Source organism: Podarcis liolepis, assembly GCF_965112155.1.
Source record: "Podarcis liolepis genome assembly, chromosome: 3".
Classification (NCBI taxonomy): domain Eukaryota; kingdom Metazoa; phylum Chordata; class Lepidosauria; order Squamata; family Lacertidae; genus Podarcis; species Podarcis liolepis.
In genome coordinates this window covers 53,197,570-53,215,593 of record NC_139557.1, presented here as the reverse complement: position 1 = coordinate 53,215,593, position 18,024 = coordinate 53,197,570, and the positions used below count along the sequence as shown (strand labels likewise).

The window sequence follows — 18,024 nt, the reverse complement described above, 5'->3', positions numbered from 1 at the left end:
AGAATGTGGTGGCTTTTCATTTTTGGCCCTGCATGGTGAACATACTCAAGATAGCTTGGCCTGTGCAGCCACCCAGCCTTGGTTCTGGGGAGGGGATTGACTTCTGGGATGAACACTGCCACCACTAGCACTCCAAGGTTGGAAGGAGAGCTGAAACTCATTGCAGTTGCCAGAGGGCAGTGACACACATGCCAAGGAAAGGGTGGCAAACAACAGTATGGAAGACTGCACAATTCATTTGTCAATATGCTACTAGTTAAGAGTCATCAATTCCAGTACACTTTGTTTTAGGAAATAAAATATTATTGTATTCTACTTATGATCTGGAGAACAATTTAAGTAAAGACACATGGCAATGCCTTATTGTCCCAAGATTCATCTACTGTCCACTAAGACCAGGGCATTTAGTGTGACAGCACTTGCCCTTTGGAATATGCCCCCAATGAACCTCATACAGGCAGCTAAGGTCTTGGCATTTAGGAGCCTGCTTAAAACTCATCTCTTCCCTCAGGGTTTTCGTATTAAGCTGATCTACTGATTTATGATGTCTTTTGTACTTGTTTTACTAATGTACCAGTAATTTTATAGTTGCTTTTATGCTGTTCATTGCCATATTTTTTTCCTTAATGCTGGAGGTATGGATTTTTTTTTGCAAACAATTAAATAAAAATTGAGAAATAGGGCTGAGCATTTAGTTTCTGGAGTGATTTCTAAGCATTGCAACTTCTGTATATATTTCTTCGTTAGCTGTTTTTCTACATTTAAGCTGATTGCATGCCAATGAAGTGGAGAAAAACCTAATTAGGAATATTTGCAATTACAAATACTGTAATCTATAATCTCTGGGTGCTTTAAGTTTTTTGGTCCAGTGAACAGGTTATGTAAGTCCTCAGGCTTTAGTTTATATTTTAAATAGGGCTGGTGGAGAAATCTGTCTTTAACTTACCACAGAAAGCACTAACTTAATTGTACTTCTTGAAGACATCCATTACATAACGATCATAATCAACAGTACAGCTTCAATTAAGTTTAAGAATCTCAATATAAGCATTCCTTCCCCAGACTCTTTTTCTCTATAGACTCTTCACTATGGAGAGCTTGTGCCTTTCTATATGCTGAGTGTCTAAGAAGTCAGCCCTTCTTGCCTGGAAACTCCTGTGGGGAGACCTGGTTCTGGCTGTAATGCCAACCAAATTGGAAAACAGCCTCGAACTGGCATTTTCCTCTCTGTTCCTCGTCTTCTTTCTGGCATGAATTCCCTCCTCCTTTTCTTGTCAGCTTTAGTATGATTTTTCATTTTATCTCTCATCAACAGTAACCAACTAACCCTCTAAATTGGAATTTGAAATGTCAGGAAGCCCTGGTTGAGAGAGGAAGGATGGTTAGCAGCAGTGCAGATGAAAGGCTGACCAGGGAGGAAGGTGTGGAGTTGTGCTGGAGATAGGAGAAGGAAGGTGGGGACCAAGTGTAGCATTCCCAGGGTTTGCACCTTATTTGAAAACTTCCATATGGGAGAGCAGCTGCTGATACATGTGCATTAGACCTCAGTGATCAGGGAAGGGCACTTCACATATGAATAGGCTCACTGCTCTGGAACAGAGGTATTGCACTGGAAACAGGTCTTTGAACTAATCTGTAACAACCCATGGCACAAACTTAGTCCCTGTCTTCTCGAGAGCCAGTGTGGTGTAGTGGTTAAGAGCGGTAGTCTCGTAATCTGGGGAACCGGGTTCGCGTCTCCGCTCCTCCACATGCAGCTGCTGGGTGACCTTGGGCCAGTCACACTTCTCTGAAGTCTCTCAGCCTCACTCACCTCACAGAGTGTTTGTTGTGGGGGAGGAAGGGAAAGGAGAATGTTAGCCGCTTTGAGACTCCTTCAGGTAGTGATAAAGCGGGATATCAAATCCAAACTCTTCTTCTTCTTCTTCTTCTTCTTCTTCTTCTTCTTCTTCTTCTTCTTCTTGGTTGTGTGTGCATATGCTACTAACAAAGTAACATCCCCCCCCCAATTGCCAGATCTCCAACAACTTCTTACTTCAGTTTCCTGTGCCCTCTAAAGCAGTGGCTTCTAAACTTCTATCCACCTCAGACCACTTGAAAATTGCTGAGGGCCTTAGCAAACCACTTAATGTGTGTGTGGGGGGGGGGTTGTTTTGCCTGTTGTTTAGCAGTTGTAATACACTATGCTAGATGCTAAAACATTTTTAATGGAATTCAAAATTTAATGCAACCTCCCCCAAAAATAAAAAATAGAAGAAGCAATAAAAATACAATTAAAAATCAGTATGAATATTTTAATGCGATGGATGTACTTGTTATGTCTAACAAAGTTCTTTGATGCTTGGTGTAATATTTGTTGAGTCTTAGGTCAACAGATTCAGCATTCATCCAACATCCTGTCCTTTTATATAAACTGACAACTCCTACTCTGAGTCACTCCCTTTCTTTTGCATGTGCTCCCTCTTAGCTTCTCCCCCTCTTTCTTGCTTTTCCTTTGTTCCCATGTATGGACTCTCCACTCCTTTCAAGTGCCTTATCAGCCTCTTTCCTCTCTTGGGACCGCCCCACCCTGCCTTGCTTTATTCCTCTGAGGGAGGCAGAGTCTCCTGCCTCTTCCTCCTCAAGTCACTTCTGGTCAGTCCTACTTACTTTCTGGTCTGACGGCTGGGTTTTAAGAATGATGGAGCAGCCACTGCACCCACCAGTCCTCTCACACACATAGCCCACTGTTCTTCACAGGCATATACGGTAACATTTGAGGATTCAATTCTTAATGTTTGCATGGTAGCAGTGCTGCTGTTGTGACCAACCCTAGATCAGATAGCAACCTGGTAGTAGATCCCACCAACTGAGACTTACTTCTTTCATGATTGACCCCAGCCTTTCCCCATGGCCATACTCCTTATCCCTGTTTTCCCATTAATCTCAACTTTCCTTCTCTAATCACTGATAAAAATTTAAGAAAAGAACTCCTGGGCTGTATCTTCTTACCCCAAACATGTAACGTAAACAAAGCAAAATACATTTTTTTTGGGGGGGGGGTTGCATACCATTATTTGTTTTCCACTGACTCCAAACATTTATTTGGCACAGATCTCCCAGAGTCTATGACTCTTAAGAACACAGTGCTAAATTTAATAAAATTGCTTTAAAACAATGGGAAATTACATAGAAATTGGGAAAGCGTGAGAAGCAAATCTGAAAATAAAATTCATTCCAATCCTAGTAATCTCATATCCAAGGAGATTAAAATATCATATCACATTGTTTCATTTTCTGAAGTGTCAGATGTAAAAGCCTGTAAGATGGGACATACTTGCATACCGTGTTTGATTTTGGAACTAGAGAAGCTTCAGATTTATATTTCTTGAATTATATTTTACTGAGCTTCAAAAAGTCACAATAACAACACTAAGCAGGTAGAATCCCTCCTCAGGAGAATAGATGGTGAAAATATACCAGATGGCATGTAGATGTAAAAGAGGTGCCACTCAGGTAAGTAATATTATAGCTCGTTGCCACTCACCAGACTGAGAGTCCCCTTAGCCAGCATGCTTCAGTTTCAGAAAGCCACCTGGAACATGCAAGGCTTTTATTTTTTAAAATTCATTGTAAGAATTTTATTTCATCAACATTCATGTCTGTAATCTTTTTTTTATTCCTAGCATATTATCAAGTTCCATCGTGCCTCAAAAGCAAACAAGAAACCCATGCAGTTGCCAAGATCTATGGTGAAATCACTACTTTATCAGATTCTTGATGGAATTCATTATCTTCACGCAAATTGGGTGCTTCACAGAGACTTAGTAAGTGCTGTGATTTTTAACTGTTTAGAAATAATTTTGATTGCATTTTTGTTTTGGGGAAGTGAATAAAACTGAGTGGGGGTGGGGAATCTCACAAACTACTTCACTTCTTGATGTTCTTAAATACTCCTAGGGGTTTCATGGCAAAAGTTAACTTTGTATCATCACTGGTTTTTAACAGCAACATCTGCTGCAAGTCTCTGGTGCTGCATCCAGTTAGCAAATAGCTTTATAAGCAAACAGTACACCAGCCAAGGAACACTTTACACTGAAAAAGCAGGTAGCCGTTTAAACTGCTCTGGGTTACTTTGGCTGTCTACCATTCCAAAACTCAACAAGCTGTAGGAAGTTCCTTGGGAGACTATCGCCACATTTGTGCAATCGCATCTCGTCATAATAAGCCAATGTATGAAAGCGCCTCCTGGACATGCATAGAGCCATTTTTGTCCTCCCTTCACATGAGCACGAAAACAACCATGAAGCTACAATGAGCTCTAGCTTCTCATTATATTCAGATCAGGTAACTGTAGTTAATGGCTTCCAAACAAACCAAAATATTGATTCATGTTTTAATATCCTGCTTTGTTTGGAAGCCATTGACCTCTGCTTTTTCAATGCAATAGAAAGCTAGAGTTAATTGTCACTTCTTAGCTTGTTTCCCTGCTTGCACAACAGGGATAAAGCAGATGTGTGCAGATGCAGGAGGCTTGTTAAGCTGAGATATTGATCGTCCAGAAACAGTTGTTGTTTCTTAAGAACAAACCACTGGCCTCATAATTCTGTCACCAGCGTAAATGACGGCTGAATAATATGAGAAGTTGTTTAGAAACTTATCTAAGAAACCACCTCTTCCGCAAGGTGGCAACTCCCCCCAACTTCCCCAAGGGGGGGCAGTGCAAGTTTTTTTTTTTTTTAAAAAAAAAAGTGGGGAGGCTTCTTTCTTGTCTTATTAATCTAACATTGCTTATTTGGGTGCAGCCATTCTTTTTTACAGTCATACCTTGGAAGTCGAACGGAATCCATTCCAGAAGTCCATTCGACTTCCCAAACGTTCGAAAACCAAATCACAGCTTCTGATTGCCTGCAGGAAGCTCCTGCAGCCAATCAGAAGCTGCGGAAGCCACATCAGATGTTCGGCTTCCATAAATAGTTTGCAAACTGGACAATCACTTTCAGGTTTGCAACGTTCGGGAGCCAAAATGTTTGGGAACTAAGCTGTTCGAAAACCAAGGTACGACTATTGGGGGGGGGGGGCAGATACTGAAGTCGCTATTTGACTTCACTGCTGCTATTACCTTCTCTCATGTGCACACATAAATAGTACTCAAATGCATTAAGGCACAGTTATTATCAGGGGCTTGTACATAATTACTGAAAGGTAAAAGAAACATTTTCATGAGCTGTTTGTGTCCAGTGTGGGTGTAATTTAAATGATTCTGTAGTCACTCTCTAATACTCTGCCATTATCTGAGATTTAATGGGTGCCTTCTGTTTCAACCTTTAAATGCCTGCTGAAAATTTCTCTATTCTGCCATGTTTATGCAGGCAATTAAGAACACATATTTCCATAATAGTTATTGGTGTCTGATTTTAAATTTTATTTTTTTATTATATGTTTTTATGTGTTTATGTGTTTTTTATTATATATATATATAGATACTGCTGCTTTGATGTTGTTTTATGATATAGCAGTATATAAATAATGAAATTATTTGAACTCTGAACACATTAACAACTTTGTATTGCACGGTTATGGACACTGGCAGACCATCCTTTGGTATGCTGTCAATGATTGGATGAAGTTTCATCAGTGAGCGCTAATGGAAAAAAGATTTCTTCCCTCCTCCCTCTTGATAGCTGGATTCTTCTCTTTAGCCTTTGGAATGTAGTATCCATGTGAGCTGGAAAAATTAAGCCCTTCAGCTAATGAGAGACCCCTGAAATATAAACGGAAGCAGTTTGAATGTGTAGCGGCAAAGAGAGCTCTGGATTTATTGAAACAGCCTTAGGGTGCTGTGGCTCTAATTGGAGATCTGGTGCAGAACTGCCATGGGTCTCACTGCAGCATGTGCCTGCATGCCGTTATTGATCTTGATTCTCTAAATCCATGCAGAGAATGTGGAATCAGTCACGGCAAATGGAAAGTATTTTGCCAGTTCTTTTCTGGCCATGCTGCTCCTGAGTTGTTGGCATTCATGGCTAACAGGATCCACAGGCACCTTCAGTCAAGTGCCGTCATGACATGCATTCCTTCTTCTTCTCCTGTTTATTATCTTCATCAGACCAAAAATATGACCAAAAATACAGCACAACGAAACCTTACAGTATTATTAAATGCAGGACAAATACAAAAAAGTGTAACATACTAACAGCAGCTCAAATACACACCCACCCACACCCTTTGAGTAAGCCCCTGGAAATATTTTTTTCAACTTCAGGTGCTTCAATGTCTTCTCATAATCTCACTGCCACCTATAGAAATTTTGTTACCTAGATCATCAGTCAGGCTGTAACTGATGCTGGATTGTGGGCTGCCCCCTGGAGCGTTGACAAGGTAGTTGTTTACCTTGTCTGTTTGCTTTTTTAGACAGTGCTCAACTTTCACTTGTCCTTTGGTGGTGGCGTTTGATGAAAGTATTCATGGCCATCCATGAAGTTGAACAGTAGAGGGGAGCCTGGAGCATGTTATACCAGTCCTGACTGACAGGAGATTCTTTCACCGAGAGAATGAAATACCCCTGCTGAAAATTTCAAATAACAGACAACTGTGAAATATTGTGAGAACCAGTCATAGTTCAGCTACTCAGTGATGATATAGATCTGCAAACAAAACAAATATAAGATCCTGTTGTGCATCTCATACAGGAAACAAATGTTACCAGGAAGGCTGCCTTTCCTCAGGGGCCCATGACAGTAATTCTGCTTCCATGGAGAAAGGAGACAGTGTTCTAAGGCTGCAGATCCCAGGAGTTGGAAACTGATGAGTATCAAACCTTAAGGACGTGATGCTAAATATTTCCAGTGGGCTAGATTAGAGAATTGCCTAGCAGACCATTGAATGGCATTCTGTTACTTGAAAAGATCTTAAATAGACTTTATTTGCGTAGCCGACAGGCCATAGCATCAAAGGACGAACACCGACAAAAATACATTGCAAATATAGTTACCATAAAATCTTATGACTTATTAAAACCCTAGGTAAAAGCTGGATTATAATTCATCAATGACCCTCTGGCCCATGGGCGGCGGCCTTTTCTCTGATAGATTGTTCCAGGTCGGTTAAGTAAATAGACCAGCCAAATTGAAAGATTATAAATATAAATATAACCTCGGAGGGATGGTCAGGACAGGGAGAAAGATAATAATAACCAGATGCAGATAAATTAATAATCACAGTACTTAAAACTTGGCAGAGGTAATAAAATAATAATAATAAAACATAATGATAATAGTAATGAGATCCTAGGCGAGGAATCCGGGTGACGACACTGATGCCATTCAGATAGCAGCTCTCAGTCTCATTGCTCTCTTGATAAATTTGGCAACCTTCTCTGTTGTCAAGCTGTTCTGGTCGGCTAGGAGTGAGAACAATTTGGCTTCACAAGAGTGGCCCGGGATGGCAGATAGGAGCGGCGTGATGGTCTCGTCCCTGAGATCTTTATATAGGGAGCAGGACAAGAGAACGTGTGACACAGTCTCTACGTAGCCAGCTCCACAGGGGCAGAGCCGGTTCTCAAATGAAATTTTTTGATATCTACCTTCCAGAACAGCTGAGGGTAACATATTTAGTCTGGCCAATGTAAAGGCCCGTCTGAGTTTTGGAATGGTTAGGGTAGACAAATAAGGTGCCCGAAAATCAAAGTGGGAGGGGGGCAGATAAGCGTACCGAGCACTAAATTTCTTAATATAGGCCAGATTATTCTGCTGCTCAATATCCTTCATGTGCTGGTTAATAATGGTTTTTGCCTTGGGGAGACCCATTTTCAGGAGATGCTGTGCTTGGAGGCCACATGTAAGTAGTTTTTGATGCACTACTTTGGACCACTGACTTCTGTGAGCATCTCGTGCTACTAGAGGTAGTAGTCCGGATGGGTTTAAATTTAAGCGAAGCCAGTAGTTGAATGTTCTTAACCAGGTTCGGGTTTCGATGGAGAAGAGGCCAGTCTCCAGCCGTAGGGCCGCATTTGGTGCACATGGTGGAACGGCTAGAATCTGTCTTAAGAATTTAGACTGGACCGTTTCAAGTGTTCAGCAATGATTTCCCATCCAGATTTGGGCCCCATAGAGTAATTGCACCAAGGGTTTTGCTTGAAAGACCTCCAGAGCTGCTGAGATATGTCTGCCCCCCTTCGTAAAGTAAAAGCGAGACAGTATTTTGGTGCTTTGAGATGCTTTTCCCCTAGCATATTTATCTCTTGAAAAGATCATCCAAGAGTTGTTTGCAAAACATACTTGCATTTGTGTATGTGCATTTTAAATAGCAGTTGCAACACCTTCCCACCCAGATCTGGCATCAACAGAGGCTTCCTTCTGATGTGTGTGCATGCATGTGCAGTTTTCTTTGGGATCATGAAGAAGAAGGTGAAAGGTTATCCCCCTTTTTTACCTGCATTGCAGACCCGGTCCAGATTAGGGATTCTGTGGTTTGCACAGAAATCTGAGCATGCATTTAACATAATATGTCCCTTGGTCCTCAGAGAGACGATTACAGAAAATGAGAATCTTTGTGTAAGAAGGCACAATAGGAAACCTTTAGAGACCTACCTTTCATCTACATGATTTTATGCTGAGCATACATTTTCTGGTAGTGGTTGAATACTTGTAGTGTGCAGGATCCAATCATTAGGGACATGAGTTGTGGTTAGCATGTGGAATGTATGGTGACCTGCTTGCTTCCATGGGTGATAAACATTACTTGCAGTCTAGAAAAGCTGGCAGTGTGTGGGAAGAGATTGTGGAGTGGAATTCAACTCTTTGCTAAGGAGATCATTCAGTCAGCATAAGCATTTCTGCCCGCCCAACAGAACAATCTTCCTCCCTCCAACCACATACTGTTCTGGGAGTTTTCACTGACCCTCCAGAATGGTTTTGGGAGAGGTGGGGAGGTAAAGCCCCACTGTGCTAGTGGGAATTATTGTGCTGTTTTCCACTAATGGAACTGGGTTGTTGAATCCAGCCCATAGTCATGTTTTCCTGGAACCATATTTTTGGGGAAGGCACATGTTGGATGTATAGATGTCAGGACCGAGTTGTTCCTGGTGATCCCAGATGAGTGAGATGGTGCCCAGGACTAAAAGTGAGAATATTGAAATCGGTATGTAGCTCTCCTATGTGGTGAGCTGCTGAACTGCATGCTGCACCATCTACATCTGGAGTAAAAACGTCGGGCCAGCAGGCCAAATTTGGCCCTCTAGGTCTCCCCATTTGGCCTGTGACATGGTTTTTCCTAATCCATGCCCACTTGTGCCACACCTAGAGACACAGGTAGAGATGCAGCTGCAGAAAGTAGGATTGAATGCTGAATGTCAGCTGATGAGAAGGGAATTCAGTTAGCTTGATTCAGGAGAGCCTGTGAGTTCCTGCTGGGACCTGGCTGGCATGCTCAGGCCTTACCAAAAGCCTGATTGGGCAGTGTTTCCCCACCTCACACCTGTGGGCCAACTTTGACAGGTAGGTGGTCACCGCACCTTTCAATCACCCTATACCATTTTGAAATCAGACGATTGGCCTGTGAAGGTGGGGGAAACAAAGAGCTGAGCCATGGAGTCAAAAAGTTTCCCCATCTCTGATCTATACCAGGCACATCCAGCATCCAACAGGTTGTGATCCACCATACAATATAAAAAACTGGCAGTGATCTACCACACTCTCCCATTGTCATTCTTCAACTTAAACATGTTCTATTTAGGTGGGGAAACCAAGTCAGATGGGCGGGGTATAAATAATAAATTAGGGTTATGATAAAAATAATAACAAATTATTACCCCCACACCAGCCCCCTCCCAGGGCCGTTGGTGCACACGGGAAACCAATACACCCCGAAATGTCCAATTCCCCTTTTACCAGGTGGAAGAGCTCCGTGGGGAGGTGGGGCACCAGTAAAGGTCTTCGCAGTTACTATGCTGCTTATGGGCACAAGGTTGGCAACTCCCAACTTGGTCAGACTCTTCCTTCGAAAGCTGGCCATTGGATCTTCCTGGACAGGAAGGAGTAGAAGAAGTCTTCCTGGTACAGTTGAGCTTTGCCTGAGCAATAGAGTCTTGATGAGCTTTGGTGCATTCCTGTATCCTTTTTTTCCTCCTCTGGTCCTGATTTATAGCTTGCTCTTCAGCCTTGCCTCTTAGTTTGGTCCTGACTTGGCTTTATCCCTTGACTCCAGTCCCCTGGTGCAGAAAACGAAAAATCTGAGGCAAGTGAAAAGGAAGTAAAGTTTGTTATAAAACTGTCTAGCTCAAAACAACTTTTGTTAGAGCGCTGCATATTAACTTGCCATCAGAAATATTCATTTAAAATGTTTTATGGGTGAAGCTCAGTTTTTGTTTGCTTCCCTGTGTTCATTCCACCCCAGCAAATACTGTGGGTTATGTTTCTCCTTCAATGTTCAGTCCTGTGGCAAAATATTGTATCCGTAAAGAGGACAAGGAAAACTATGTTAATCTCTTGGCCTTGTTCTTGGTACCATGTTGATATTTAGTTTGTCGACATTTTATGGACATTGTTTGTATCATCTAGATATAATAAGTCCTTCAGGGAATATTTATAATAGGCATTTTTAGAGTGCTGCTCTTAAATAGTGCTGCTGATTGTGTCTTAACAATTTGCTATTCAAAACAGCATGCACAGATGGTGAAAAAATATCACTATTATTTGTATAATATAGTGGCACCATTGTAAAAAGTCTGGAATTCACAGAATCCTTCATTTAAAATTAGCTTCTTTTTCAGTTACTTTCTTTTTTACAGAACAATCGCTACAACGTATTATTTTTTTTGGGGGGGGGAGGAATCTATTTTTTGTTCTTTACCACTTGTTCTCCAAAAATAGTATCTTTTGAGGTATTCCCAACTCAACCGCGACAAAGACTAAAACAAATTAACCTCTGTCTGTAAATAGTCATGTCACATTCTTGCCCTTCTCCTTCCTGCCCACCCTTCAAACCTTCTATTTCACTTGAAGATTCAAACATGTTTCATTTAGCCTAAAGCCACTAAGTTCAGTCAGATGGGCAGTTACATGCATGTACTTTAACCATCACATATATTTGAAAGTTGTTATAAGTTAGAAAATGCATACATTCTCAGCATATCAAGAGTGTTGTGTAGGAAAGAGTACTTCTCCGGGTTATTTATTACTTCTATTAAATACACTCATCAGAATACCTAAAAAGTATCAGCATGCATTATAAATGTGGAATTGTACATTTCAAGCCTCTAAGGGCCAAACTTAGTGAGATTCATGATTGGATCTCTGGTTTCATTACCAGAGCTCCCCACTCCCATTAGAATGGGACCACAGTATTGGGGGGGGTTACCCTTCTCCATCACTATATTACCAATGTAAATCTGCCACAGGTGGGAAAACTTAGCACACTGTCTCATCACCATATTCACTTCATGAAACTGATTGGCTCATATCATTTTCCGAAGGAGAGAGAAGCTTAAACTTCCCCAAAGACACAGAAGCAGCAGCAGACTGGAGTAGCAATGACAGCTAAGCAGCACCAAAAAGTAAATATTATCAGTAGTTAGAGCTTTGCGGGAATGATTTGTGGAGCCGCAAAGCACTGCACTGACTCAAATAAATTAAAAGGGCTAGATGGTTAGGGAATTCCCCAATCATTTATCCCTTTTGTATTTCCCCTGCTTGTTGGATCACGTGCCTTCAAGAAAGAGCCGAATTAAACAGATGTTAGAGATCAGTGATCAGATCCTCCATTTAAAAAAATATCACTTAAAATGCATCTATGTTCTGGGATTCAGTGGTATTCATTGCATGGTAGGCTGCCTACCCATCAATAGAAAACAATCACTCCAGTACAATACATTCCATCACCTGAAAGTGAACCTAGACACCACGCCAAGCACAGCCTTCCTTTCCTGTCTTGAGTGTCTTTTCTCAGCCTTTAGGCTCTGGTTCTTGGATTGTTGGCACTCAATGCAGAGTAACTTTGGAACCATCTACTGCACAAGGCCTTGTTGTTATCAGAGGTTAATTTTCCATCTAGATCCAGAGCGGTCCAGCTGACAACCTAGAGCAGTGTTTCCCAACCGGTGTTCCGCGGCACACTAGTGTGCCGCGAGACGTTGCCTGGTGTGCCACGGGAAAAATTTAAAAATTCGAAAGATAGCTTCATATCCGGAGAGGCGGCCTTCAGGCGAGTTTTAATTTTAATTTTCCTTCTCCCACTTAATGCCCCACGCTCGCCCGAGCAGCTTGCAGTCCTCGGTAACCACGGCGACCCGAGGGAGGGGAGGGAACAGGGAAGTCGAGGGCGGCGGCGAGCTGCAATGACGTCAGTGGGCCGCGCCGCCTTGCCCTGGCACGGTGTGAGAGCCCCGGCTAGTGGCGCGAGCTTCGGAATAAGTGGGATCTGCGTGCGCGAGACCGAGATCGCGGGTAAGGAGCTCAGCCCTGGGCAGGAGGAAGCGGGGCCGCGCGTGCGGGCCACATCCCCACAGAGAGCGAGCCTCCCCCGGCCCACCACTCCGGGCAGGTCCACTCGCATTAGGGGGCGGCGATGGCGACGGCCGACAGCTTGCCTGCAATGCCATCCCTCGAGCAGGCGAGGAGCCCGGAGGCTACCAGATGCGAGTCCTCTTTCCCACCCTGCTCGGGAGTCCAGCGCACTTGGTCGCATTCAGGATCTAGAGTGGGGAAGCGGGGCTTGTGTCTGGGCTGAACACATTGGGCTGCCTGTGCCGCTCGACCTGCGGGGAGAAATCAGGGTGGGAGTCACGACCGTGAGGCAGGGCTGCCAAGTGTGGCAGAAGAGGACACGGCTGTCGCACCTGTCCTTAGGTAGGAGCTTCTTCCGTGTCGACCTGCTGCCCTAAAGTCTTGGCTTTTTTCTTGGCTTTTTGGCGGTTGGCACAGAAGGAAGGCAAGGGGGAGGGGAAAAAATTGAAACTTACACTTTCGTGCGTCCCTCCCGGCGTGACACTGCGCGCTGACGTCACGGGGCTGTAATGGTGGTGTGCCTCGAGATTTTTTTCATGAAACAAGTGTGCCTTTGCCCAAAAAAGGTTGGGAAACACTGACCTAGAGAATGGACAGTGCCAATTAGCTTACATGCCAAAGATCATGGCCACCATTCTTTTCTCTCATACCAATCAGTTGCTTTTGAATCATATGCAAATTACTAGGCCAAAGTTAACAGTCAAAATGTTTTCTGTACAGAACACTATCCTAGCCAGGTCACCCATACATAGGTTGCTACTCAGATTATGTAAATACTGTTATTTGTTCAATGGTCTAGAGCAAACTGAGCCCAACTGAAAGTTCAGTTCTCAAAAGTTAATATGTACTAGCAGACACTGACAGTAGGAAAGTGCAAAACATTAATTCTGCTTTAGCACAGATCTTGTTAGTAGTAATTCTTTATTTCAGTATCCCTTTTAACCCGTTTATAAAAGAATTTAATATTCCACTTAGAGTATGCAGAAGAGCTGTCCCCAAATCTGCTGCTATCATTATAAAATATTAATTGGGATGGGACATCCATTTTTGAAAGTTCAGGTATCTGAATCTTTGTGTGGGCAATAGCATCTCTGTTGATCATACCAGGTTATACTGTACTTCTTTTAAAAACTAAACTGTGAAACAATTTCCCTATATTTCAGTCTATATTTAACTGCCACTTTGGTTTTGTTCCAGTAGTGTTACCTCAATGGTGTGATTTGTATGAAGTTTCAACTAAGGTCATGCAACATTGACCACTGGTTTCAATTTTAGTAAAATACACAGACACACCACTACATTATTCACAAGGCGAGCATGGCCAGGATAAACATCTTGAAATCCAGTGTATCATGTTTACTCATTCCTTTTTATTATATTTTAATAATTAAAAAGTGCACATTTTTAAATTGCTAGGCTCTCCCACAATCAGTAATAGAAGAAGCACAATGTCCTGTTACTTTGCTTATTAAAATTAGCCATTCAGCGCCACATGGCATTTGGGAGTGAAGGTTCTACAGATGCATAATTTGCTGTTTAAATTCAGTTTGTGCACCTGACTTCAAAAAGTGACTTCCATTCTGTCATAAACAAAAATCTGCCCTTAGTCCTTTATGGGGGACACAAGAGCCCTTATAGAGCCCTTTGTAGGTTCTCCATTGGTCAGAGAAAATAACAGAGGCCAACCAGAGAATATTGAGAAGCAAAGCAGCTCGTAAGCCTGATCTTTATTGAACTGTTGCAGCAGGGTGCTCCCCTCACACGCAGGAAAGGAGGAGGACCCAGAACAAAGGTGTGCCCACCCTTATATAGACATTTTAAATTGCCCACCCTGGAGTCCATGACCACCCCCAGAAAAATCATACATACATCACAGAAGGGGTGTAGCTCAAGACCACCCCCCAGATCCATCATACCTACATTGCAGAAAGGGGTGTAGCTCAAGACCACCACCCAGATACATCATACCTGCATCACAGAAAGGGCGGTCTACAACAGAAATCTGAGTGCATTGTTTATCTCCTGTCTGGCAGGTTACCTGTTAATGGTTGCTTGACTGGATACCCTGGGGAGCCTGGCCAGTCTTTTGTAATGATAAATACTTAGTTCCCGAGCCAGGTCACAGACTCACCCTATTCATAAACAGACATACCCTTAAGACAGAATTTGTGAATGAAAAGACAGTGAGGAGGCTTTTCCATTTTCCTTCAACCTTGCAGAAAAATATTTGAGGTCAATTTGGGAGGGACAAAATGGTTTCAGGACTTTTTCTGTGGGGTTTCAGACATGTGGTTTATATATGCAGTTATGAACATTTATTATATATATATATATATATATATATATATATATATATATATATATATATATATATATATAAAAGAACTTAATTTTTTTATTTCAATAGTCAATGAGAGACACTGGGCAAACTACTGGCTAAATGAGAGGTGGGCATGGGCAACTCGTGGCCTACAGGTCACATAGCAATCCTTGGCTACCTCACCAAGTCTCCTAGCAGCAGTCATACTAAGAGCTTTACAAAGGGGCTAGGGCTGGGGAAATTGTGGCTTTCCAGTTGTTACTCGATAGCAACTCATACCATCTCTGAGGGTTGGTCATGTTGGTTGAGGCAGATTGGACTTGGAGTTCAACAACATCTGGAGGGCTAGAGGCTCGTCCCTGCTCTAGACAATGCACTCTATAGTTGGGCAGTAGGGAATTCTTGAGCATATTAAAGATAAAGGAACTTGTACAAAATAGTGATGCTGCCATCTTGGAAAAAGGCAAGGCCATTTTAGGTATGCTTCATATATGCACACTTTGGGGTAGTAAGGTGAGGTGAGCCAAGTTCACATTATTTGAGAGGCTTTTTAAAGTTTAATTGTTATTACACTCTCCTGACGTAAAGGGACAGCTATAGTTGCCCATTACCCACAGCTACACATTGCATGCAGCAGGGAACATTTGAACTTGTGTAAAACATCCCATTTTCACCCCACCCCTCGTAATCAGGATGCTTTGGATAATGGGTGTGCCAAATTTCACTTTTTCTTGTGGAAGCATGCTAACAATTTTGATCCTCTCTTGAATTAATGGCTTAGTAAGCCAAGTGCTCATGAATCATTTTCTACGGATTGTTTTGATATAGTGGCACGCTCCAATAGTTAACTGCTTTTGTTTGCATGTGAATGATTTTAAAAAAACAAAAACAAAAACCAGCAGTACCCAGAGGATAACATTTTTCTCATGGGAAGGTCGTATCTCTAAAGAATTATATCCTAGATAAGCTCAGGAACAGTAAAGGCTACTAAATGCTAGCATTCTGTTGGCCATTGTTTCCCTTATCATTTAATCAGTTGTGTTCCTCTTATTCAAAGCTGCAGACAGTTTTACTTATGTTTGGTTTTTGCTGGCTCCTTTCTGGCCTCCATACTAAAGAATTGATTGCCCCTGCATGCATTAAAGCAGCTCCAGTGTTCTTACAGTTTGATTTCTGTTTGATGTTGAATTATTTTTATTCTTCAAGAACATGATAGTTTGTCTGAGCACTTTTGGCTCTTGCTCTTTGTGTTGCCTCTCAGAGATGTATTCGTTGCATTACACCCACTAGCCGGAGGAAAGAAAACATGATCATTTACTTATTTACTGCTCAAAGGAATTTGCCTTAAATTATAACATCTATGCTACTTCTGCAGCAGATGGTTCCAGTTTATTAGTGTTGACCTTGTACATTCTACATTTACACCTTTACTACACAGTCAGACCCCATAGTTCACACTCAGCAGGGATCTGTTTGTTCAGTTTTTATTGCTGATAATTTAAACATGAGATTCCAAATCTAACCTTTTGTTTCTATAGCAACTAAACATGGGCTGATCAGTACTATCATTTTCTTTAACAGCTGGCATCTTCTGTTCACTGTAAGCTGAGTTTTAAAAGTATAAGGTTTTTAAACTAGGTGTTAACTGGCCCAGAGGTGTTGATGTAATTAGGAAGCACATATACTATTATAAGAGATCTGATAGGTAATTTTGAACCATGAATTCTCATGTTTTCATTGGAATGAATGCCATTGTCCAAAGCGGAGGCATGCCCTTGAGATGTCCTTGGATTTGCTGAACACATGCGTCTTTTCTGAAGTTAGTGTTGGAGATCTTAATGCTGTCTTTGGCTTATAATGGTTGCTGCATTTTCTTATGAATAACAACAACTACATACTTTCTTACTTCAGTCATATATATGCCTACATAAGCTTTTTAGTCTTCTTATACATGCATATATTTAGACCAGGCAAATGCCTGGACACGTGAAGAATGAATTCGTGTACAGGAACATGCATGCAAGCCCCACTCCCAGCATCTGATGTGAGTCATTCCGCCCACTCAGTCCCTGACTGTGCATGTTGTTCTACTCATGTTCAAGCAAATACAAGTAAAAATACCCTGCAGACTTTCCTTGTACACCCCTGCTCCTCACCCACAGTTTTAGTCTACATGTATTCAGGTGGATGCGCAAACACACTCTTTCATTTGCTAATATGATTCTTCTGTACTAATTCCTTAAAATATTCAACACCATAAAATGGTCTAATGTATTTACTTCAACTTCACATGGAAGTAAAGTTTCTTGAATTCTTCTGGAGGGGAAAAAACAGTAAGGAACAAATCGATCAATCTCCAAAGGTGTTTTCATCAAAGCAATTATGATTCTATGTTTCTAAGTAGATTCAAATGGGATTCAAAATTGCCCAAGACTTTCCACCTAGTGCTGGAAGACCTGTCTTCAAACTCTACTAACAATATAAAGTTTATGTATAGTGCTTCTCAAATGATGTTCTGTAAACATCTGTCCAGTATTCATAGCGAAATGGTATTACCGTATTTTTCGCTCTATAACACGCACCCAACCATAACACGCACGTAGTTTTTAGAGGAGGAAAATCCGTAGGCATGCCACCCGTAGGCATTCCCTCCATAACACGCACAGACATTTCCCCTTACTTTTTAGGAGGAAAAAATGAGTGTTATGCTGCAAAAAATACGGTATGTTGGTTGGTTTATTGGAAGGAAGGAAAAAGTAGAAGGTGCATTAGGAGGATCTGCCAAACTTAGTGGAATAACAAGAGAAGGAGGGAAGAGCTTAAATTGTCACTTGTATAATTTGGTAAAATAGGATAAGGAAAAGCTGGGAGATAGAGAGGGACATAAGGTGGTTATCACTGATGGTTGTACTCAATTCATTTTCTTCCTACGTCATCTTAGATTGCTATTGAACCAAAATCTACCTCATAGTGTGCATTGACAGATTTCACAATTATATTTTATGCAGTTTTATTTCATTGTGTTCAGGATATTTGCTTGACACCTACAAAATTAATGGGAGTTGCAATTATCTCTAATCTAAACAGCAGATTTAACTGTGTTGCTGATGTTCCATCCTATTAGTTCCAAATAGCAAATGTTGTGCAAAAGTTGGAACTGCTTCAGTTGGTACCTTTTGCTTCCCTGCCTTCCTGGTTTACAGCCATGGGCAACTGCAGCAG

The 18,024-nt window shown here is 41.8% G+C and overlaps 1 protein-coding gene across 1 annotated transcript in view; it reads left to right on the top strand.

Annotated features, from left to right (window-relative positions):
- CDK19 (cyclin dependent kinase 19) overlaps nucleotides 1-18,024 on the top strand; it is an 86,315-nt gene that overhangs the window by 40,862 nt on the left and 27,429 nt on the right. The window contains 1 exon segment of the mRNA XM_083497849.1: nucleotides 3,666-3,806. Within this exon segment, the coding sequence (XP_083353975.1) occupies nucleotides 3,666-3,806 (141 nt within the window).